General features: G+C 42.9%; 1 protein-coding gene across 4 annotated transcripts; it reads left to right on the forward strand.

The window, feature by feature from the left end:
* Positions 1-81: 81 nt before the first annotated feature.
* On the forward strand, positions 82-24,094 carry LOC135090852 (zinc finger SWIM domain-containing protein 8 homolog). Of its 4 annotated transcripts, none has more exons than XM_063987954.1 (27): positions 82-129; positions 3,281-4,136; positions 4,541-4,789; positions 5,012-5,181; positions 5,341-5,514; positions 5,650-5,786; positions 5,978-6,173; positions 6,371-6,620; positions 6,853-7,961; positions 8,171-8,366; positions 8,650-8,798; positions 8,959-9,111; positions 9,537-9,753; positions 9,936-10,175; positions 10,507-10,628; positions 10,801-11,055; positions 11,291-11,438; positions 11,576-11,787; positions 12,166-12,585; positions 12,875-13,060; positions 13,162-13,281; positions 13,422-13,583; positions 13,806-13,991; positions 14,611-14,809; positions 15,169-15,346; positions 15,825-15,974; positions 16,688-24,094. In XM_063987954.1, the coding sequence occupies exons 2-27, from the start codon at positions 3,965-3,967 to the stop codon at positions 16,755-16,757; spliced, it is 5,820 nt and encodes a 1,939-aa protein (XP_063844024.1). In that variant the 5' UTR covers positions 82-129; positions 3,281-3,964; the 3' UTR covers positions 16,758-24,094. The 4 variants fall into 4 exon arrangements, with proteins under 4 accessions (XP_063844024.1, XP_063844026.1, XP_063844027.1 ...); XM_063987956.1 differs by having other exon boundaries at positions 13,806-13,904; positions 14,608-14,809; XM_063987957.1 differs by having other exon boundaries at positions 13,806-13,904.
* The last annotated feature ends 798 nt before the right edge of the window (positions 24,095-24,892 follow it).

Raw genomic sequence — 24,892 nt, forward strand, 5'->3', positions numbered from 1 at the left:
ATAAGGGCATAGATACACAGAGAATAAAGGATAGACGAGAAAATAGAATAAAGCGTCTGGCGGAAAATAATATTGGAACCACAAGATTTGTTTATCGAGAGAGAGAAAGAGAGAACATAAAAGCGCTTGGTAATTTCTCTCCCTTTCTCGTGTTTTATCCTGTGCTGGAGTGCCCTAAGAGTGTGCAGGGAAGGAATGTGTGGAGTGAAGGTGCAGGGGATGGAGGAGGTGGAGGTGGAAAGCCAGTGGAAGGTGGAAAAGTGGAGCATAGCGAAGGTCTTTTGTCTTGAAGGATCAGCTGAGTGTGTGTGTGTGTGTGCGTGTGTATGTGTGTGTGGCCCATGACCCTGTGTGGTGCATTCCCCTCGCTCTCACTCCTTTTGTCCTCTCCCTCTTGCTCTCCCTCCTCTCTTCCTGTTGCTCTCTCTCATTTTATTCCTCCCACTCTCTATCTCTGTTTCTCTGTTGTCTGTTCTTTCTTCTGTTATTCCTTGCCTCATTGTTTTAGGCCTCGCATACTCTCTCTCTCTCTCTCTCTCTCTCTCTCTCTCTCTCTCTCTCTCTCTCTCTCTCTCTCTCTCTCTCTCTCTCTCTCTCTCTCTATTTGTCCTCGCTCTCTGTCCTCCCTGTCTCATTTCCATCTTATCACATGGCCATTGTTATGTCAACTTCCTCTCCCTCCATAATTCTCTCCTCTTCTCTCGCACCTTTTATTTATTTTTCTTTTCTGTTATGTTTCCTCCCTTGTACCTTTTGTGTTTCCATACCTTATTCCCTCTTGTCTTCTTGTTCTTATTATCTCATTTTGTCGTGGTTCTCTCTCTCTCTCTCTCTCTCTCTCTCTCTCTCTCTCTCTCTCTCTCTCTCTCTCTCTCTCTCTCTCTCTCTCTCTCTCTCTCTCTTCCCTGTCTTTAATCTTGTTCTCACTGTATGATTGAGTGAAAACTATATGTTAATTTTTGTGACCTTTGACCTGATCTAGGCTAATGAGATGCATCACTGACCTGTCTGTAGTCTTTTCAGTGATGCCATAATGGAAGCTATGCCATCAGTATTATGGGCATAATTGAGATTTATATTTATGTGTATATGAACTCTGCCTCTCTGAATAACACCTAGAAAACTTTAATTTGGGCTGCATATACTTGTATTTTAACCTTTTCACTGCTCATTAATCTTTCCCATACTCACCTACAACTCTTATAAGAATAATTGTCTGTTATTCTGTAGCTTAGCAGTGATTAAATCAACCTCGTTCTCACAAGCTGGAACCACTCATCATTGCTGGAAGTCTCCTTCCCTTCCAGCTGCCCTCAGCAGGAAATGATCATAGTGACACATGAAATATAATTGTACCAGTCATGTATTTCAACCACCAACATAATTTCTCTTTACTCCAGTAAGAGTCTTACAAACCCAAATCTGAAGATCACATCAACCAAAGCAAAAAACAAAACACTCACCCTTACAGTGCAGGTGCACCTCCTGCCTCTGGTAATTACCACAATCTTACCTATGACAAGCAAGGAGAGTGGTCTGGCTCCCCAACCCACAGTGTTGCTGGAATACTGTGAACTGTCATGGCACTCACCCCCCCCCCCCACCCACACACACACACACACACACCACCTGCTCCAGTCACTTCTACCTCCACATCTTACTTGCCCGACACACTGGTACACCACACACACACCCTGCCTTCCTGTCTGAATGACTCGTCTTCCACACCCCTGCTGACACCCACAGCACCACCTGGACATAGCATGGCAGGGCAGGGTGCCAGGAGCAGGAGACACCATACCTACCAGTCCTGGAACCATATCCACTCTGCCTTACCCTTGCCTGCACCAATTACATTGGCTTCCTTAGATTCTTGCACTCCCAACAGAAATAGTCTTTCAGATGGATATGTCCTGCCTTGATACACCACTCTGAATCCTTGTTACTTTTGTGACACTCATATTATTCCTTCTTTATGTCCATACAAAAGATTTATTGCAGTGATCTAAATGTCAACAAAAGACAACCATAGCAGTGAAAGAGTTAATCTGTCTAGGAGGTCCAGTCTTTCTGATAAATTTCATCTAATTTGAATAATTTAATATCCATTACACAAAGGATAAAGTAAGAAAATTAATCCCGAAGAGAGATTAAACTACCGGTGTAAATATTGGCTGCCCTGCAGAACACGGCGTTGATTGAGTAGGGTCCTGTAAAGAAAATAAAGGTAAACCACAAATGGGTCCCAAATTCCAGATGAGGTTCAGTGAGATTAAGTGATTTAGGTGACAGGTTGATCAGTGTTGGTGGGGGAAAGTCACTTCTACTGTGCCTGAGTGTGGGCAGGAAGTGTGTGACATACTGTAGGTTTGCTGTAATACAGTGTTGCTTGCTGAGTTGCAATGTGAGCATTATTGGTGAGTTACCTTTTTTTTTTTTTTTTTTTTTTTCTCTCTCTCTCTCCTATGGAAGGAAGGAATAAATTAGCTGTGGTTGTACAGTCTAGACCTCTTAGTCTTACTACTAAAGCTGCTTCTGGATATTATGAAAGTAAATTTAACCTGTTAATTTCCAGATAATGTTTATTTTTGTAGTTGTAATCTACACAGTAAAGGGATTACCAATGAAGTTTATGAACTGAAGTAATCTAAATCCAACCTAACTTAATCTAACCTACCCCTTGGATAAAAATGGTAAGGTTACTTCAGTATCATCCCTGCTTCCCCTGTGCTGTAAGACCTAAGTACGTTAACAGGGAGCCAGCAGTCAGTGGAAAAAGAATTGGTGATAGCTGGCAGTCACAGCACGGTGAACTGATGGAGTTTGGGACAATGGGGCACCTTAGGCAATGAGACATAACCCATTCTTGGGCTGGAAGAATGCTGCCAATGTGCTTCATGTGAAAGGCAACAGAAAATTATGAAATGATGGGAACTTTCTCTCTCTCTCTCTCTCTCTCTCTCTCTCTCTCTCTCTCTCTCTCTCTCTCTCTCTCTCTCTCTCTCTCTCTCTCTCTCTCTCTCTCTCTCTCTTTCACTTATCCTAGTACTTAGACATATAAGTAGTTACCTGGGAATTTTTGCATATTTTTTTGTAGGTTGTGCTTTTCCTTAATTTTATAGGACAAAGCTCAGAGACATGTAATAACTCACTCTCACACTGCTGCAGAAGACTTTTTTTTTCTTCATTGGTAGGTGTGATAAATATCTTTGTTCATAGAATAAGTGCAGTAGGATGAGTGTAGTTGTGATGTTCTATAATATTCTGTTTTCCTCCAAAGGAATGTGTGTTGAAGGGTGTCTGTCTTTGCTCTGCATGGGAGATGAAAATGTGATCTTGAACTATGATCAATTTCAAGTGTAATGTTGAAAAGTAGCCATTGATTATCATTCAGAAAGTTTGGAAATGCCCTCTTCCTCCTGGCTCAGAGAATGACATGTGGCAAGGCATCCCTCACACAACTGACACTCGGAGAACACCACATCACTAAAATGACTTAGGGTCAGTGCAAAAGGGGCCAGGGAAGAAATGATGTGCAGCGCTGATATTCTCTCTATCGGAAAGTAGAAAATATGACTAGAGTGCCAAACAGTTGTTTCATCAGCCACCTGCAGAAGAAGAAAGTTTTCTGCCAGGAGACTGTGCAAGACCCGTTGAGTCAGAAGTGCCGAGTCTTTGCTTGAAGTGTTGGTGCAGTGTGGCAGCCAACCCAACGCTCCCATCCTACTCCTCTTCCTTCTCCTTGTCCTCATCTTCTTCCCCTTTCTTTTGTACTAGCTCTTCCTCCTCCTCCTCTTCGAACTCCTCGTCCCCACCCACCTCCTGCCTCTCATCCTCTCACTCTTCGTGTCTCTTTTCTGCCTCCTCTTCCTCCTCCTCCTCTTCCTCCTCCTCTTCCTCCTCCTGTATCTCCTCCTCCTCCAAGCCCTGGCTCCCTCCACGCTGCTCCCTCACAGCCCAACAAATGTTTGAATGGGAGGAAGGGGATCGGTTTTCTTTCGAGGACTCTGAGCGTTTTGAGGAGGACTCACTATGTAGCTGGATCAGTGAGCCGGAGTCCCTCTGCAACAACTGGAGGGGGTGGAAGCGCTCAGAGAAGATTGCCTCCCTCCTCTATGGCAGAGCCAGAGACCAAGGTGAGGCTTGTGGGTGGTAGATTCAGGTGCTTTGTGTATGTGTTCCATGGCTGTCTTTCAGTGTATGAAAAGCTGTGGGAAGCTCCCTAGTTGGGGAATAGATGGTTGGGTCATTGTCACTGAAGAAACATTACTTTTCCTTATTGTTGTAGTGTGTCAGATACTCATTTGTCATATTGAGAAAAAATGGAATTGAATGTATAGATTTTATTTCTTTTTATTTTTAATACTTGCCAGTTGTACCTATGTCTAGTTATTAAGAAACTCCTCTTTTATTTCACATCAGTTTTTCATCACCCTTTGAGTCTTGGTAGAGGAGTAAGCCAATCATATGAAGGTAGTGTTAGGAAGAGTAACTTGTAGTAATGAGGTGAGGCTGATCCATTGTTTGGTTTGGTGTGCAGATGGGGGTGTGCAGACCCTCACTGAGATGTGTGCCCGCACAGTGGCGGCACACATCCCTTTTGAGGTGGTGGAGCAGATGATGCCACCTGTTCCTGAGCAGCTACAGCTTCTCATTGCCTTCTGGAGCTTCCCCGAGAATGAGGAAGACATCCGCCTGTACAGCTGCCTGGCCAATGGCAACGCTGATGAGTTCCTCCGTGGGGAGAACCACTATAAGCACAAGAGTGTGCATGACCCACTGCAGATTGGTGAGTCACCACACTCCTGCCCCATCTCCTTATATCTACTAACTTCTACCAAATGCTCTGCTGGAAGGTCTTTAATATTACACACTGATACAACAGGGCATGGAGTTTTGATACAAAATAGAAATAAAGTACTCTTTACTAGAAGATTAGTAAGTGGGAACTGTTCAGCAAAAAGTAACTTAAAACTCTTATAAGTAAAGGTTTTTATTTAATGTCTTGCAGGATTCCACCTGAGTGCCACAGTAGTGGTGTCCTCCTCAGGCACCAAGGGTCAGTTCAATGTGGCCGTCACCTTTGACCGGGGACGCATCACCACCTGCAACTGCACCTGCTCCGCCAACGCCTCCTGGTGCTCACACGTGGTGGCCGTCTGCCTGCACAGAATACACCAGGTGAGTGGACACCACTTCTCCCTCTCATTTGTGAAGGTTTCCCTTACCACACTCACTCAAAGGCTTTCTTTAACCTCACTTTATATTTTCCCATGCTTTCAATTGTTCCAGACTTTTTCATGGCTCGTTCCTTCACTTTTCATTATTTTTATGCTGCAGCCAAGCCAGGTCAAGCTGCGGGCCCCTGTCAGTGAGTCGCTGTCACGCCTCCAGAGAGACCAGCTGCAGAAGTTCGCCCAGTACCTCATCAGTGAATTGCCGCAGCAGATCTTGCCCACGGCTCAGCGACTCATTGATGAAATCCTCTCTAGTCAAACGTCTGACATCAATACGGTGAGGAAATATTAAATAGTTTGTATCAGGTTCATGTCAATTAAACCTGCATCATTTTAGGTGTCAATAAAGGATTGAAGGTGAGATGTCATAGATAGGAACAGACAGGTGACCATTTGACTCTTCTCTGCTCAGGTGTCAGGAGCCCCAGATCCCACAGCAGGAGGCTCAGCCAATGAGCAGATGGCCTGGTGGCTGGACGAGAGTAACCTCCATGAAAACATACACAAGATTCTGGTCAAGTTTTGTGTCCCATCACCCATTGTCTTTAGGTAACTTTTTTAAGTGCCACTCTTCTCTGTGTAACAGATTTTAATTGCTCTTTCTTAGGAGAACTTACATGAAAATTTTTATAATGCTATTCATTAATTTATTTTGAAAGTCTCCATATTTTGCAGTGGGTTGACCTCTGTTAATTATGTATTAATTTCACTGCTCACCTGCCTGCCTTGCTTTCCCACAGTGATGTGAACTACCTGAGCTCTACTGCTCCCCCTGTGGCAGCAGAGTGGGCCTCTCTCCTGCGCCCTCTCAGGGGGAGGGAGCCTGAGGGTATGTGGAACCTTCTCTCCATTGTCCGGGAAATGTTCAAGAGGAATGACCGCAACTCCATCCCCTTGCTGGAGATCATCACTGAGGAGTGCCTGGCCACAGAGAAGGTGGGGAAGCATAGCAGTGTATTAGTATTTTCTCTGCACTTACTTGCCACTCCTGTGAACAGTTCAGTAATGGCTTCAAGTTGTTATTCATTGTTTACATCCATATCAATGTCCTGTCTCTGTCAGCAGCTTTAAAGTAGTGTTTAAGGTGGTATGTGATGGTGGTAGTGTAAGACTGATGGTGGTAATGTCCCCAGATCCTGGTGTGGTGGGTCAACACCAAGGTTGCCCTTCATATGGGCAGCTCTGGCCATGGTGGGAAGAACAACATGAACTCCAACAGTCATGGGAGTCAGTACGCCTGCTCCTCACTATGTGATGAAATTGTGGTGCTGTGGCGGCTGGCAGCACTCAATCCAGCCTTGTCTCCCCAGGAGCGAGAGCAGCTTAAAGTGCAGTTCAAGACCTGGCACCTCAAAGTCTTGGAGAAAGTAGCTAAGAGCAAAGGTGTGTGTGTGTGTGTGTGTGTGTGTGTGTGTGTGTGTGTGTGTGTGTGTGTTTGTTTGTTTGTTTGTTTGTTTGTTTGTTTGTGTACTTACCTGATTATAATACTAGGGAGCTGAGCTGCACTCACATGATCTTATCTATAATTGTCTAGTTTTTGGTCACACATGTAGGATTCCAGGTTCAGTGTGGGTTATGCACCCCATCTGACATGATGTGGTGTTCCCACACACAGAGGCCAGCAGCAGCAGCAGTGGAGGTGGCAGCACCAAGCGGGTAACAGACGGGGATGTGTTCCCAGGGTTCAAGCCTTCCTTGGAGGCCTGTCAGCTAGACTGGAGTGATTATCCCCTGCCAGGCGTCACCTACTCCCGCACTGCCTCACGCTACTACTGTCCTGTCATGTGTTTCCGTCACGACTCCCGCCATGAGTCCCAGGCAGCTCCTATCTCTGCCCCACATCCTCGCAACCCTGCGTCCCACGCAGGCCCCAAGAGGCCCACTGAGCGGCGGGTGCTGATCAGCCCAGGCCATCCTGGGGATCCCGAGGGAGTAGCAGCTGGGGCTTCCATGGCTGGGCCGCGGCACAGCGGCCACCGCAGCAGCAGTGTCAGCAGCGAGGGGTTTTGTGACCATGATGCCGGCCGGGACAGTGACTCTCCCCCAGAGCGTTCCCCTGAGGCAGACTCTGGCCAGGTGTCCCGCCAAAGCTCCAGGGAAGAGAGAGCAGTGCCAGTGCCAGGCCTGGCAGCCACACTGGGCCGGGCCAGGGAGGACAGGGATAAATCCTCCCCTGATGATGGTGGTGTGGAGTCTGACTGGTCTGGTGTGGCTGAGCCAGCGCGGCCCCAGAGGAGTCGTGGATCCAGTCGGGGCCAACGAGCTAGGGATGTGCACGGCTCTGATGAGTATGACCTGTACCTTTACAATGCCAGCCAGGTGGAGGGGGGCGGGGCAGGAGCAGAGGGCCCTGGCTGTCGTGCAGCTGAGATTTTTGGCAACCTGAAGAAGTTAGAAGATCCACTGGAGATCCTGTTTGCCCGAGCCGAAGGACTGCACGCCCATGGCCACCTCCAGGAGGCATCTGGGCTGGCTGTGCAGCTGTCCCATGAGTTACTAGCCAACCCCCCCAACCTGATGGTGGATCTTCCTCCACCCCCAAGCAAGGGCAAGCGTAAGAAGGTCAATCCAGCCTCTCACCACCTGACCTGCCTGGCCTCTGCCACCTTGGGTAAATGTGCCTTCCTCTGCACTGTGCTGGCAGAGAACCCAGAACACACTCACCTGGCCTTCCAGGTGGCCATGTTTGGCCTGGAGATGGCTCGGCCTCCAGCCTCCACCAAGGTACACTCTGACATCCCTGTCATTTTTTGAGTCTAGAAAATCTTCCAATGTAATTACGATTATCACAATGATTCATTCTTGTTTTCAGTAAGAAGTATACAGATAATTTGCAATGATCACAATGTAAATGGAAGTTTCTGCTGGGCAGGTAATGGATTCCTGTATGTACTTTGGTCCTGAAGGTACTTATATATCCCATTTTTCCTAAGCCATTGGAGGTCAAGCTGGCCAATCAGGAGAGTGACCTTGTGGCCCTGCTGAAGCGCCTGCCCCTTGGTCCTATGGAGCTGGGCGTCATCAGAGACAAGGCTGAGAAGATGCGCCTGGGAACCCTCAAGAGTCGCGGGGAAGCCCTGCTGCCCCTCATGCTGGCATCCTTCTTATTTGATGCTCTTGTTATTGCTGGTAAGAACTTGTCTAACATCATATCTGTTACTTTGTTAATACTACAGAATTCTTTTGAGATTGTCATTCATTTATAACTTGTCTAACATCTTATCTGTTACTTTGTTAATACTTCAAAATTCTTTTGAGATTGTCATTTATTTAGGTTATAAAGTAAGACATTTTTTCATATTTAATTTATTTTTTTATTTCACTTCTCCCTTTTATGTGGAAAAAGGAAGTTTTAGAAGAGAGGCATGAATTTGCAAATAGGATTGCTTTAAGACCCTCATGTCACCCATAGGAACAACCAAGAGTGCAGTAGGGGGCCAGAGTTACCGGCAGCCCCAGGATGAAACTCTTGGCTTTGATGCTGCTGTAGCTGCCATCGGCATGAAGGCCAATGTATGTGAGGCTGACCACCCCCTGCTCTGTGAAGCCACCAGAAGACAGGTTAGTTGTGATCCTGTTATAATGCCCACTCTTTTATGATAAGTGTGTAATTTTCAGTATGTAAATTTGTAAGCTGTGATTTCTTGTCTGGGCTGTCTCCCTTAAAAGGAGATTCATAGCCAGATAGAATATGTTGACAGCTGTGTTTTGTCCCTGGCAGAGAGGTGAGTTGGCACTGACGCTGCTGACTCACTACAAGGATGACCAGGACCGCCTTGCACGCATCATGGACAAGCTGCTGGACAAGGAGGTTCACCAGATGTACAAAGCTCCTTCCCTACCCACTTACTATATCAACAATGCCCCATCCCAGGTGAGTTGGTCCCTCTGTTTGGTGCTACATCTCAGGAGGGAGTGTCTTACCAGGATAGCATTTTTATGGTACTAAGAAGTATCTTCTTTATGTGGCTGAAAAAGAGATATGAGATGCAACCCAAGATGTTACTGCCCAACAGGAATAGATTGATTGATTTGTCCATCCATGTAATTCAATGATACTACAGCAAGTCAGAGATGGAACGCTAGTAATTTTACCCTCCTGTATGTATGTGTAATCCTTCAGGAGCAGAATGCTAACAGTTCTGTCCTGTTTGTTTATGTGCATGCCTGTCAGAAGGTAGGCTGTCAAGATCAGTCTAATTCTCAAAATTGCACAGAAAAAATTTACCATAGGTTTGAAGTAGCCTACACATGTGATTTAACCAGGTGCTTGTTCCATAACCCTTTGGTGTCCCACAGACCAGCAGCAGTGTGGCTGAATGCGAGCCTACCAGCAGCCTGAGGGTGGCAGACTCCCCAGCTGGTGGCACTGTAACTGGCGGGGCTGTGGTCAGTGTGGCCCCTCTGGCTTCTCTGCAAGGGGTCCATCTAGGGGCTCCCGTGGGGCACCCAAATCAATCGGCAGGGGCCCACCAACAGCTTGCTCAGCAGAATGCACCACGGCCTCACCCTGCAGGTGCGTGGGTTGTGGGTCTGGACTCTCGCCACCATGAACATGATGTTACTTGACAATTGATGCTTACCAGTAGTGTGCTTCAAGTATCTCCACAAATATTAATGTTTCTGTTCTCACTATGAGTTGTTTATGCTCTCCCTGTCTGTCTGTCTTTACCCAAGTATTGTCATCTATCATTTCAGTGGCTTCTGGGGCAGAGGTGGAGTCTTCTATGGCCCGCCTCAGCCTCTCCCCTTCCCAGCCACTTGGAGGAGCCCGGGCTAAGGATGGACCCACCCCAAGGTTTCTGGAAGGAGAGGAAGGGGAGAGTCCCAGCTGGGAGGAGGACTACAAGGCATGGGAGGAGAAGTGTGTGGCAGGGAAGCAGCGCAAAAAGAGAGCTCCAGCCTGTGGCCTGGAAACTACCTCATCAGGTGTGGAAGGTGAGGGGAGATGTATTTATGAATTTGCCCTAAGTGCTCATTGTTACTTTGCTGTTTAATGAGGAAAGTATGCAGATGTACTGCTCTGATTGCTACAAACCATATTACTGTAAAATATTATGTAAACTGTGACGAAAACCCTTTTAAATATCTGAAGAGTGGCTGGAGATGCGTATTTTACAACCGTGCAAAAATGAACAGCTAAAGGGACTGTAAACCACATTGATTTACTTATTACTTCATTTCATCATAAACATGTTTCTTTTGAGATCAGTATTTTTATTATCTTGAGAATACAACATTAAGTACCTTACATTTACTTGTTCTGTAGCCTGGATCAAGTCAACAGGTCCTGGCTCAGATTCAGGATCCTCTGGGAATTCCTCAGACAGTATTGGATCCTTCTCCAGTGGAGACAAGATTGCTGGCCTGGAGGTGAGGACCTCTCCCAGTGTAAGACTCATCTCTGTTTTCGACTAGGATTGAAATTATTCATGCAGAAGCACAGATGCTCACTTTGGACATTGTTGGTAGACTGCTTTATAAATATATGTACATAATTCCTGTAAATTCTTACTTGACCATAGGCTGACTTTTCCTGTACTGCTGTCTTGCTCCTTTCCAGGTCAACAAGCCAGTTGAGTCTCCTCCACTGGGATTCCCTCTGGTGCGGCCAGTGCCTCAGCCCACCCCAGAGAGCACCACCGCCCAGCCCAGACCTCAACCCACCTATGGAAAGGGAGTTCGCTTCAAGGGAAAGCGAGCCTATCCAACTGTACCCAACCAGCCCTCAGAAGCCAGTGCTTACTTCATGTTTGAGTTAGCCAAGACTGTCCTCAACAGAGCTGGTGGAAATAGCAGCACTTCCCTCTTCACACAAGTGAGTGCTCTAAAGAATTTGTTGAGAAGCAGGTTACAGTCACTCTTCAGGAGAAGGTGCCTGTGATGAGGGAAAGAAGAGGCCTAGTATTTCCTTTCTGCAGGAATATTGGCTTGGTGTACAGATACATTGCTTACAGATGTGAGAATCTTTTGAAGGCTAAATTTAAAGTTGTGTGCATGTTGTGTCTGTCCTATCATTGGAAGACAATGACACATTTCCTCCACTCTTACAGGCAAGCAGCTCCCAGAATCACAGGGGCCCCCACAGACCCCTCCACATGTGTGCATTCCAGATTGGCTTGTATGCACTGGGTCTCCATAACTGTGTCAGTCCTAACTGGTTGTCAAGAACTTATTCATCACATGTGTCCTGGATAACAAGTGAGGCTGCATTTTGTGCAATCATAACATTTGCAGTGTTGTTTTATGTATTACTGGTTTAAATATTGTTGAAAAGTAATTAGAATGGGCAAAATCTGCCCCCTGTCTCACCTGTATCCTCATCCCTGTATCCTCAGGCCAGGCAGTTGAGATTGGCTCCTCAGCTGTGTCCTTCCTCATTGATACCTGGGAGGGCCACCTGACTCCCCAAGAGGCAGCTTCCATATCAGACCGAGCCTCCAGAGGCCGGGATGCTCTCACCATCAGGGAGGCAGCCAAGCTAGCACTCTCCTGCCTTCCGCATTCACATGCTCTCAACCCCAATGAAATACAAAGGGCCATCATTCAGGTATGTCAGTTAACAGATGGTTGTTTGTATTTACATGGAATGATGAGGTTGATTGAGTGAGTGGAAATCTGGTATTGCATTAGTGAGTTTAGGGAGTTCAAATGGTGCTGAAGATGGTGAGTAAAATGAAAAAATGAAAGACCATGAGTCAAAGCATGATTTCAAGCAGCAATATGAGATGGGAGGTTAGTAAGGTATCATTTGAAGGCTGGCCCTAGTTAGCTCTAGCATTGACATGGAATGGGGAGAGTTTGTCAAGGTGATATGGTCTTGTGGATTGAGTAGGAAGAACAAGAGTTGTAAAGTGATGATGATTATATTTAAGCGAAGATAAGGAAACTCTTGTTATGCCATTGTAATTATGTTCTCCACCTGCAGTGCAAGGAGCAAAGTGATGCAATGCTTGAGAAGGCCTGTCTAGCTGTGGAGGGTGCAGCGAAGGGTGGCGGGGTGTACCCTGAAGTCCTCTTCTCTGTGGCGCGCCGCTGGTATGAGATCTATGAGGCACGCACCCGCCACCAGGCCCGTCACCAGGCCAGGACAGGCAGCAGCCAGCATGTGGCTGTTGAACCTCCGTTTGTTGACCCTGGAGCAGCAGGTCATGACTTGCCCTTGCCCCTTCCCCCACCACTCAACCCACCTACACCACCTACACAGCAACAGCAGCAACAGCAACAGCAGCAGCAGCAGCAACAGCAACAACAGCAACAACAGCAGCAGCAACAGCAGCAGCCCCAGCAACCACAGCCAGGTGTTGCAACCCTAGACCAGCAGGCACAGCCAGCACTCCATCCTCCAGTAAGACACTGTCTATCTATCTATATCTGATGCCTTTACCCAAGAACTCCTCCAGAGGGATCCAGTAAGATCCCCTTTACCATAACAGATTTTTATATACCTAATTCCTTATAAAATGTTTGACAAACATCTTTGTTTCTTTATAATCATGCAACTAATTTCTTCATGTTCATCTTGCTAAGTGCTGCATAATCTAGATCTTGGCAAGCCATGAATGTTAGGCCATGGATGATATCCTGAATTACTTCTTCAGTCTGGTTATTATATCATATGGAAACAAATGTTACAGGTGTCTGTGGGTGTGAATGGCAATGGCAGTGCTGGTACTCTTGTGGGAGTGACTGGATACCCTGTGGCAGCCACAGCTCCCTCTGTTCCTTATGGACTGCCAGGCATCCCATATCCACTTGGCTACAACTACATCTCTGGCCTCACCACCAGTGTCTCCTGTATCAACCCACAGATGCCCATGCAGGTAATGGTCACTTGTCTTCTGTACCAGGTATTTCAACACAAAATGTGTATTGCTTTGTTGACTTGTGCCACATCCTTACTTATTGAGTCATTTCCCTTCAGATGTACATTCAGCCTCCAGGAGTTTCCTTCAGTGGGACGCAGGGTGTGTCCCAGCCCCTGTTGCCTCCACCACCCTTGCAGTATTATCCTCCAGTGTCCATACCTTCCACCCTCCCTCAGGTAAGACACAGGGACACCAAGTGAAAAGAAGTAATTAAATATTTGGGTTGCATGTGCTTCATGAGAATGGCTGTGACCTTCCTTGCATCCAGAAAATTAGATTCCACATCCATAATTGAGACATTCACCTTTGGTTTCAGAATGGACTAGCTGGCAATGGAGGTCTGGCAGGAGCAGTACCAGGTGGAATAAATGCTGGAGTGGCAGGAAATGGTAGCCAGCCTCCTCCACCACTCAATGTTGGGCCACCACCATTGTCCCAGCAGCCAGCCCTCCTACCTGGCAACACTCCCCCAGCACAGGTAACCAGGATCAGGAAAATATAAGCCAATAGTATCATAGTTATCATTAATGTACAATGTATTAAAGCTGAATTTACAATTTGCATGTTACTGACACATATAACTGAATTCCAGCATTGTTGGTTTATGTAGTTCGATTTGCATAATGTTACTTCAGTCTTTGGATGGATGAGAGCAGAAATGGTGGTATCAGCAATAGTTTGAGGTGTCCTTTTCTTACAGGGTTTCTTCTCCCTGCCATACTCTGGAGCAGTGGGAAATGGGGGAGTCTCCACAGCTGGGTTCATTAGTGGCCCTCAGGCAGGGGCTCTCCTATCATGGGTGAGGGCTCAGGGGCCCCACTTAGTACAACATTCACCTCACCAGCCCCAGCTGCCTCCCCGCCCCACCTCACAACCCCAACAACAGGCAAAGATCCCCTCACTTCCTCAGTTTTCATATTATTGAAAATCAGACATAAAGTATACTGCCAAGATCAGGGGTGGGCAAGATGTAGGCTAGCAGATATATTAATTGACCCATCATTTGACCCATCATGTGATATATATATATATATATATATATATATATATATATATATATATATATATATATATATATATATATATATATATATATATATATATATATATTTATTTATTTATTTATTTATTTATTTATTTATTTATTTTTTTTTTTTTAGAAAGGATTACTATTATATGGGAGGTGACCAGCCCTAGCAACACTATCTCTTTTATATGATAATCCACATGTATGTGCATTGATATTCTTATAACAAACTATTTAAAAGATCAGCCTCTAATTTTTGTTGTAAATGTTTTTAATTTTCATCAAAATTGAATGTGTGGCTTTCAGAGCCATGGAGTGGCTTGCTTGTCATAAGTAATTGTCCACCCTCTGATCTACATCATTCCTGCAGGTTCTTAATATCATGTGAGAGGATAGATTTTTGCCAAAACCAAGAACAAGCACATAAGTCTCCTTAAGGGCTGTACAGGATGGGGGATAATTTTGTGTTCTTCAGCAGGTGAGTGGTCTGGTAGGGGGCCAGCAGGTGACCAACACAGGCTCCATGCACTATCTGCTCAGCTCCTATCGGGTTGGCATGCTTGCCTTGGAGACCCTGGCCAGAAGAGTCCATGACGACCGCCCTCAGGCCAAGTATGCACGGAATCCTTCATATGGCGAGGATGTGAAGTGGCTACTTGGGGTGGCTAAGAAGTTGGGTGAGTCGTGGAGGACATTTTCTTTTTAGTCTGTCAGTATACATTGTAGTTATCTTTATGGGAGGGCAAGTAAGACAAGGCACCCTCATTCACATATTTATTGTTGGCATTCTATCACATCTTAGCTTGTAGGATTCTTAAATATCTCAAGCTAAACAAAGTCAAGAGAAATAGAAAATCCTGGAAAATAAAAGAGTAAGTGAAATGTGTGGTTGAGTAAAGTAATGTGAAGGTGGATCTTAGAATGAACTGACTGTCACACAATTTTCTTTTGTTTGCTTGTGTTGGTTTTGTTTTTTAAGAAATTAAGTATGATACCTTAAATATTAACTCATCTTTTCCTTTTTTTGTCCTTACAGGTCAGCAGTACCTACACCAGTTCTGCATGTGTGCTGTGAATAGTGTGGTGTCCCCATTTGTGCTGCAGGAGTTGGCTGTAGAGGCAGCACAGTACCTTGCCCGGCACTCCCCAGCACTCTTCCACCAGCAGTTGCGGTCACCCATTCTCCAACCCCTCGTCCAGAAGTGCCAGCAGATGTGAGCACATACAAGATCTTTTGTAATTTTTATGATCAGAAGCAGAGGTTCACTAAGGATGCAAAAATGTCACCCATTATTTTCTTTATTGCCAAATATTTGAAAATTACTTTGATACTTGATAAAGATGATGTTGGTGACTTTTCACCTTCCCTCAATGCTTGTTGGAGATCAGTTGATATTCTCTCTCTCTCTCTCTCTCTCTCTCTCTCTCTCTCTCTCTCTCTCTCTCTCTCTCTCTCTCTCTCTCTCTCTCTCTCTCTCTCTCTCTCTCTCTCTCTCTCTCTCTCTCTCTCTCTCTCTCTCTCTCTCCATGAATCAAGGTGTTTCTTTGATATAAGTAATAATGTAAGGATTAAGGTAGTAATATAAAGATCTTTCTGAGCAAGTCTTCAAACTAGGAGCCCTGCCCTCAACTGTGTGGTGCTGGTATGTAAATAATAGGATGTATTAAGTTGTGGTATCTTTTTCATTACAGGTTCCTGCAGTGCACACACCTCAAGATGTACTATGTGACACCAACAGACTATGATGAGTTTATCTCTATCATCTTGGCTGCTCGTTCAGCTTACCAGATGACCCCTGGAGGAATGGTTCAGTTTAACGAACTACTACAGGCACTCAGAAGGTAAGATAAATATTTAAGATTTGTTGTGTGGTGATAGAAGAGGTTGGAGGTACTTTACATGTATCTTCCTGTACATGCACAGTTAGCAAGCCTTGTAGTCATTATTGAAAGGGAAGAGGAGGAATGGGTGCCCTGGCCTGGGGTACATGTCCCTCCATGGTGATAGAAGAGGAATCATCAAATGTGAAACAGGGGAAGCTTGAAAAATTCATGTATTATTGAAGTATTGAGGAATAGTAGAAACAGGGCAGTCAACCTGGTCTTACCTCTTCATTAATACACTCAGTTTCAAGCTTCCTCCACACCTTCAGACTAGTTGTTATTTCTCACAGTGCAGTACTGCTGTAAGGGAACAATTACAGCATAGGAGGTCTGAAAGAGAGTGCATGTTTGATGCATGGATTTTCCCATGTGGAAAGGATAGGAGTGACTGGAGAAGCATGTTGAGAACTGTAAAGTGGTACAAAAAGTAAATTAGATTGAACGAAGAAGATATGGAGGAGGTACCTAGGAGGTGCCTGAAAATATGATGTGCAGCCTGCCAAGCTGCTACCAGACAACAAAATCTTTTCCATGTAAACATGGAACCTGCCATTCAGAACCATCAAAGGCATGATCATGATCATGTGTAAAAATAATGTCCAGGCTAGTTTTAAGTATAAGAAAGTGCATGACCAAGCCTTAGTTGATGATCTCTCTTGGTGTGGATACAGATCTAAGTCATGCAAGAAGGAGCTGTGGACCAGAATCACAAATGCACTGCAGCAGACGACACCAGTATGACCACAGCCTTGTCTAGGGTCTTGTGGAGAGAATGGTGCCCTGAGGCGAGGGGGTGCATCGCCAGCATGAGCCACAGAGGGACAGACCTTCCCCGTGTGTGTCATTTGATGAGCTGAGTGAAGTGGTCACTTAACGTTGGATTCACCCAGAATATAAATGTGGCAACTGAAGATAAGTGGAATCGTGACAGGTAATTAACTTATTAATGCTTAATGAAATTTAAATAAGTTAGCATGTGGGTGTGTGAAATCCACAGTCTGACGTTCCATAAAAGGCAAGTTTAATACTAAATTTCCTGAGGAATAAACACAAGAGTAGTTTTCAAAAAGCTGATACAGCACGAGTTCCACCACCCTCGACAAGGTTGCTGCACTTACATCTGTATTCTTAAGTGCATTTACAAGCTCTTTCTACAGCAGACAACAGACAACCCAGGAAAGGTTAAGAAGCATGTTTCCTCACATGTCTCAGTGCAAACCAGAAAGCATCTAACTACAGAGGCAACAGATTTCAGTGACAGTCCATCACTGAATGTTAAAAGTGCTTGTGATCTGTACATGAGCTGTGGAACATGTTTTTCTTATTGTTATTTATTTATTATTCTTTATTTTTACTTGAGCATCTTCCCCGTAACTTCTAAATTATCCTAGTAAGAGTTAAGGGACACATTGGTTTGTATGTATTTAAAGGCTAATTTTCAGGTTTAAGAAGGCAGAGTAAGAGAGGCAGGCTTTTTAATCTGCTCAATGAGTTGTGTTTATGACTTGGGAGATTGAGAAGATATTTTTGAGCATAAATGGGTGACTATATATTGCATCAATATATGTAAGCACCTTAAGAATATACAAAAAGCACTCAGTGGAAAACCTTATCTTTGTCCAAGTGTAGCGTCTCATAATAATTAAAATAAGCGTAACACTGTGTCACCACAAATCGCACTTGTGTCACAGTTTAGCGGGGAGATAATTTTTTATGATCTTCTAGTTGATGGTGAATATGTATGTAGTAGATTCCACACGATCCGTTCTGAGCTTGATCCAGGTTATGTTTTCTACTGCAGTGGTGACCCGGTGAGCCACTCTTGGTCTGTACATAGTTTCCTTCCTTTTCTCTCTCTCTCTCTCTCTCTCTCTCTCTCTCTCTCTCTCTCTCTCTCTCTCTCTCTCTCTCTCTCTCTCTCTCTCTCTCTCTCTCTCTCTCTTTTTTTTTTTTTTTTTTTTTTTTTTTTTTTTTTTTTTTTGAGAGTGCCTGCATGAATGTATGTGTGTGCATACTTCTGTGTGTGTGTATGTGTTTTAGTTTATTTTTTCACTGATTAATTTCCTCTTTATTTTGGTCTATGATGCTTGCCAGTCAGGGGACAATTCTGTCTGATCTCATTAGTTTTGTAAAGTTTTGCCAATTTATCAAGATTTTTTGCAGTTATGTCAGCTGAATTCTATGGCAGCTGGGGAACTGTTCACTTTTTCTGGACTCTTGGTTATCCAAGAAGTCAGGAGAAAATACCAGGTAGCAATTGATATATTTATTTCAGGTCGCATTATATTAGCATACTTTTGACTATCATTTTGCCAAAATACTTATTCCCTTTAGACTAGGTGAGATATGTCTTTGTTTTGAGGTTAGAGTTGAGGTAGATTTGAATATTGATCTCAGTACGCTAATTGGATTGTTTAAGTTCATGTTTAGTGCATCTATTCTGTGGACCACTCATAGTTCTAGTGTCTTTTTCTTTACCATTGTTTGTTTTCAAGAATTACATACTTAGATACTCACTCACTACATCTTTATAGTTCACGTTCTTGCAAGTTGTATTTATGAAAGCATCTTAAATCATAATGAATATCCTGGGAACATGAAGTGAGGAGAAAGAGGTGTAGTATTTATTTATTTATCTTACTGTATTTTAACTGGCTCTTCTCTAAACATGGAGAGCAAGAAGAATAACACTATAGAGATCTCATACAGAGGAGGAAACTCGAAAAAGCAGTAACAAAGGAAAAAAAAAACATTATGAGATGCTTGAAATTGATGGATGGACAGTTAATAGTAATATGGGAAGAGTTAGGGACCTGAAATGAAATAGGTGAGAACTTTCAATTATTAGAGACAATCATTTGTGTACACAGAGGTGTAACTGAGTACTGGCTTGTGTAGTGCAGCTATAGAGTGCGTCGGGTGACTGGCCGCTTCAGAAGGCTAGCTGTAGGATCAGTGTATGAGTGTGATACTGTGAAAATTTTCAGGTGAATATTAGTTTTAAGCTCATAGTTTTGGTTATATATTTATTGCCTATGTTCCCAGCAATTAATATCTCATGACAATTGCTTGTGTGAATTAAAACATGATTATTTTACTTAATAGATAAATATATTAGGATAGGATTACGAGAACTAGTACATATCTGCATGAAAAAAAAATTATCATCATATATCAATATTGCCATGGCAGGAACTTAAGCTTTACTTGTGATGAGCATCCCCGAGTATGGACAGAGGTATAAAAATTCTTCTTGATTTTTAAATTTAAGATATGTTGGAGAAAGTCTTCATCTGTTGACTCAGGTTGTCTTGGATAGATGTCTGTTGGTCCCACTCTTGCTCGTTGTCACATTGTTGTCAGCCTGCATACTCTTACTGTCAGGAATGCTGTGAGCTGCTTCACTCCTTGTTGCCTTAAGAAGGACACTTAAGGTTGAGGCGAGGCATGTCCACAAGTGCTGAGTGAGGGAAGCTGCCATTGATCATGTCCCCATTGTCCCCTGGCTGGCTGGCTCAAGCTGGGCCAGTAGTGTCAATATTTGTAAGATTTCTGCATTTAACATTTAGGACTGGATTAGCTGTCTTGTTTAACTTTTCAATAGAAATTATATGAAAACATTATTTTTTCTAAATACAGTAGCATACACATTGTTGAAAGACACATTTTATAAATGTGGCATAAATGAACACCATGAATGGTTTTCCAGCATTCAGGTATTTTTTATGTGATATATACTATTAAGAATTTCACATAGTGATATTTAATGTCACTGATAGAAGCAGATATGTTAGGATTTTTTGAATGAGCTCTGTTAGAATCTACAAGAAATTTGTGTATATGATAGTGTAGTGGTGAGGGAGGAGACAAGCAGACTCAGGGGGGCCAGGCTGGTGTATTCTCTGACCTTCAACTTCACCAAATTTAAGGATATATTTTATAATTTTGTTAACAAAAGGGAGTGTGTAACATGGTCACACTTGATTTCATATAGAGCACTGAATTCTGCTCTGTAATTGTGAGAATGATGCCTGATTATTGAAATACGTAACAGCATGTCGGAAATATCCTTGATGAGCTGACGGCAATGTTAGACCTGGTACAAGTATTTGAGTACAATGTAAATCTTTTGGCAACATTTCTCCATTTCCAAGTGCTAGAGACGAGCCATGGCAGAAACACTTAGGAGGTATTTTTATGGTTGTATGACAACAAGAAAAAAGAAAAAAAAAAAGAAAAAAGATGCACCATGTTAGATCGAGTGCTTTTGGACCTGCGTTTGCTTGCCTCTGTCTCTGCTCTGACAATGAGCTTCTTGCACATAGGTGGTAGTGTTTCTTGTGTGTTTTGCTTGTCACGGGAGTTACCCGCTGGCAGATTGATTCTCCCTCCCTAATCATAATGTAATTTAAGGCAGCAGTATCTCTTCCGCTCAATTATCAGTCATATTTATTAAGTTCTTCGTGTTATGGAGGAGCAGCACATTTCGTTGTCGGCAAGAGCCTATCTGGAATTAAGTTTTGGCAATCCTCCATTTTAATAATCAACCCTGGAAACTAGGGCAGTGAGTACAAGAGTGAAGACTTAAATATGGCTGATATACACATATAAATACATATATAAATAAATATATATTATTATTATTATTAGTGTAATAAGAATTTGCTCATTGTTTATACCATTTGTAGGAGTGAACTCATGTTAGGTGGGTATCATTGAGGGAGTGGCCAGCTTCACTTATGGGGAATAATGGCTAAGTCTGCAGCTGCATTCACTGAAGTATCTTCATTATTGTTTAAATTTTTGGGGCTGTCAGCTGTCCAGTGTGTTTTCAGATTCAGGAGCTAGTCATCTGCTGGTCAGGATTTTACTTCAAAATTTTAGTTATATACATGTATGTATTTCTTTTTTAAAATCATGTGAGCTTGTTGCATGTCAGAGATTTAGGAGACCCAGGAGTCTGGCACATGATTACATCAATGTCTGTCAAGTGTCCTGGCTAATTCTAGTTTGCCGGCGTGAAAGATGTGTGTGTATATATATAAATAATATATATAAATATAGCAATTCTAGCACTCTTGAGGTGTGTGCACTTCAGTGTATGTTAGAGATATATTTTGTACGCGCTATTAAGGCACGTGAGCTGATGGAACACTGCTGGGTTACAGATGTCATTGTGTCTCTTTTTAAAGTGGGTTCATATCCCTCAGGTGGATTCTTCTCTTATCATTTGTGAAAAATTATTTCATCTGCAGGTCAGTAAAAGAGTACAAATTGGGATGCAGTTGGAATATCCCATTATTTTTGAACTTCAAGAGTTGACCTCAAATTTGTTCCACTTTATACATTCAGAGTTAGAAAGTTTTGGTTTGAAACTAGAATGTAGTTATTCACATGTTTCATAAAGACTTGCTGCTGTATAGGACCTAGGTAGTAGTGCCTCTTTTCCTGGTTTGTGTGTGTGTGTGTGTGTGTGTGTGTGTGTGTGTGTGTGTGTGTGTGTGTGTGTGTGTGTGTGTGTGAGAGAGAGAGAGAGAGAGAGAGAGAGAGAGAGAGAGAGAGAGAGAGAGAGAGAGGCAGGTGCATTTGTTTCATATGTTCTTTATAAGTGTATACACACACACACACACACACACACACACACACACACACACACACACACACACACACACACACACACACACACATGTACGTAGTAGCTTCAAGCATGGTGGTGTGAGCATAATCTTGATCAGCAATAGACAGCCTACTTCTGTTCTGAGAAGGATCCATCTTGAGAGATTAACTGGGGCACTTTACTATTTATTTATTATGTACTGACTTTTTTACTCATATTTATTGTATGTGTTTAACATGTTCATTGTGGCTTTCAGCTTGATAGTTGTGTTTTCTTTGAATTATGCAAAAGCTTCCATGTGCTATCGCATCTCAGGATAAATTTATTATGTTGCCAGCAGCTTGGCATTATACGCTCACACACACATGAACACACACACACACACACACACACACACACACACACACACACACACACACACACACACACACACACACACACACACACACACACACACACATATGAACACACACACACACACATGAACACACACACACACACACACACACACACACACACACACACACACACACACACACACACACACACACACACACACACACCATAATTTAGGTTGTTCCTCTAAATTTTTAAGTATTTACTACTTTTTGTTCCTTGAGGGATCTCTTAAATGCAATAGAGATAATTTTATATCATTTATCATCTCATGACGGAGATAGATCTACGTAAAGAGCTTGTTCTTGTTGTGTGAACCTAACTTATGCCTGTTTATACAAGGAGAGTATAGCAGAGGTTGATGTATTGTCCAAGAGGGCCATTGTTGACCACCAGCTGATTGATTTGTTTGAAAACTATCTTGTTATTATCTTGATACAAATCAAAGCAAAGAAACCCAACAATTTCATAGAAGTGTTCGGTACTTTTTTTTCATTTGGAATTTGTGAAGTACTTAGATCTTTGCAGAATTGACTTGAGGATGATATGCAACCATTTTATGGACACACACACACACACATGTATATAATGCCATTCCCGGTGGATTCCTGGACATTTTAGTGCTCCAGGATTATTATTTGCCTATAATTTTACATTCTTACCATAGTTTTGCCAGAATATTCCTTTGGTACATGGTATGTATTATACTTGATTGTATATTTTTTTAAGGATAATGGGAAATTGTACTAGGGTTAAAGGATTTTGATAATACATATATGGTTAATCGTTACTGTAACTTGCTGATGAATCTGTAATATTTATTTATGAAAGAGTTCTTCCTATTCTTCCTGTAATGCATCTACTTTGTACTTTTGTAGCAGTTTGTATAATTTCTGCCTATCCTCAATTCCTGTTTTGAGTATTTATTGGCAGTGTTGACAGGCTGCCTCCCTGTACCTCTGTGTACTGCTGTTGGGGAGCAAGGCAGTCTTCAACACCTACCAATGTCAACAGCAATGCCATGTGTGGAGCTTCCCTCTTGTTGTCACTTGTGTTTTGATGTGTTCTCCACCTCTTTAAGTGTAATTTGGTTGTATGTTAACCATTTTTATTTGGAAGATGTAATGTGAAGAATGTGAAATGGTACGTATATTAAAGAAACAGGGAATTTGGTATGCAATTCTTGGCCATCATATTCATTAGTAATTTTATTGTGACTGCTGATGGTTTTGAACACATCTTTATTTGACCATTGTCCCTGATGTGTAGCTGGCAACACAAGTATCATGTCATGTAAACTCATTGTCACTGAAAGGACCTTTCGCTTGGTGAAAGTTTGCTTTCAATCTCCTAATGTCTCTTCTCAACTGAGAAGAAGAAAAGTACAATGCCAATTTTTTCTTAACTCTCCCCTCCTGCATGTACGAAGGTTTGTGTAGCTATCAACTTAAGAGTACTATCAGAAGATGAGTAAATATTTTCATTATTGCAGCTCTTTGGATTTTTAAATAAAATTTAAGTCTGCAAACAAAATCTTGAAGGAGATGGTGCGTCCTTTCTCTTCTATCCCAGTTGAATTTGAATCTTGTTAATTTCCTCTGGTGTGTCAATAGGAATGAGAGTGTCAGGTCTGCAGGCCAAGGTTTGGGTAACATTCGCTGTAGTCTGCTGTGCAGTGTTCCCCTCCCTCTCTCCAGACCTGCAACGTTCATTGTGTAACAAATGCACTTTCGTTGCATGCAAATAACGACTGAAGATGGTTGGCTTTGTTATAGTAGCATTTGGAAGCCTAGGTGCATTTCTAAGCTCCAAGAGGTACCTCCACACCTTAGGATTTGTCATCAGTCATCATTTTAGCCATATGTGAAGTGTAATGTAAAGGTGAGGAACTAAAGTTAAACATTCCCGCCTGTCCAGGGCTGACCTGCACACAGCACTTCCTAGTTCAAGTTGTCAGCAGAAAGGTTTAATGTTTTCCTTACCAGACCCGTAGAGTTGACATGCTGTTTATTAGTGTTATTTTGTGTCTCGACCTTATGTTCATCAATATAGCTCGATAATGCAACACTTCATTTTTTTCACTTTTCCACTTTTGATGTTTGACTAGACTTGAAATGCTGTGTCGGCATATGAGACTATGCTTGCACAGACACCACCGGTGCCATAACCCCCCTCTCTCTCTCTCTCTCTCTCTCTCTCTCTCTCTCTCTCTCTCTCTCTCTCTCTCTCTCTCTCTCTCTCTCTCTCTCTCTCTCTCTCTCTCTCTCTCTCTCTCTCTCTCTCTCTCTCTCTCTCTCTCTCTCTCTCTCTCTCTCTCTCTCTCTCTCTCTCTCTCTCTCTCTCTCTCTCCATTGGCCGAACGTTTTTATTACATAAAGAGTTGCTTTTGTTTGAAGGATATGCCTTGTTACCACGCTGTGCATCGTTGTACTGTGACTTTCGCCATACACACTTGATCCAGTAAGTAATTATTTACCTCAGCGAACGATGGATGCCAAGGGCCTTATATATATATATATATATATATATATATATATATATATATATATATATATATATATATATATATATATATATATATATATATATATATATATATATATATATATATATATATATATATATATATATATATATATATAAAGTCGTGTTCATTCATGGGTTTGATCATGTGCTGGACTTAACGATCATCGGTTATTTTCTCCGCGAAAAGATCTTTTACACACACACACACACACACACACACACACACACACATTATGTGAAAACTTAAAGGACATGAGCAAGGTGAACTTCACCCATCCAAGTGATTGGCAAGGACGTTACCACCAAGCTAGCATTAGAGCGCGCGCGCGAACTCTCT

The sequence above is a fragment of the Scylla paramamosain genome, chromosome 36 (genome assembly GCF_035594125.1).
Source record: "Scylla paramamosain isolate STU-SP2022 chromosome 36, ASM3559412v1, whole genome shotgun sequence".
In the NCBI taxonomy this organism is placed as follows: Eukaryota; Metazoa; Arthropoda; class Malacostraca; order Decapoda; family Portunidae; genus Scylla; species Scylla paramamosain.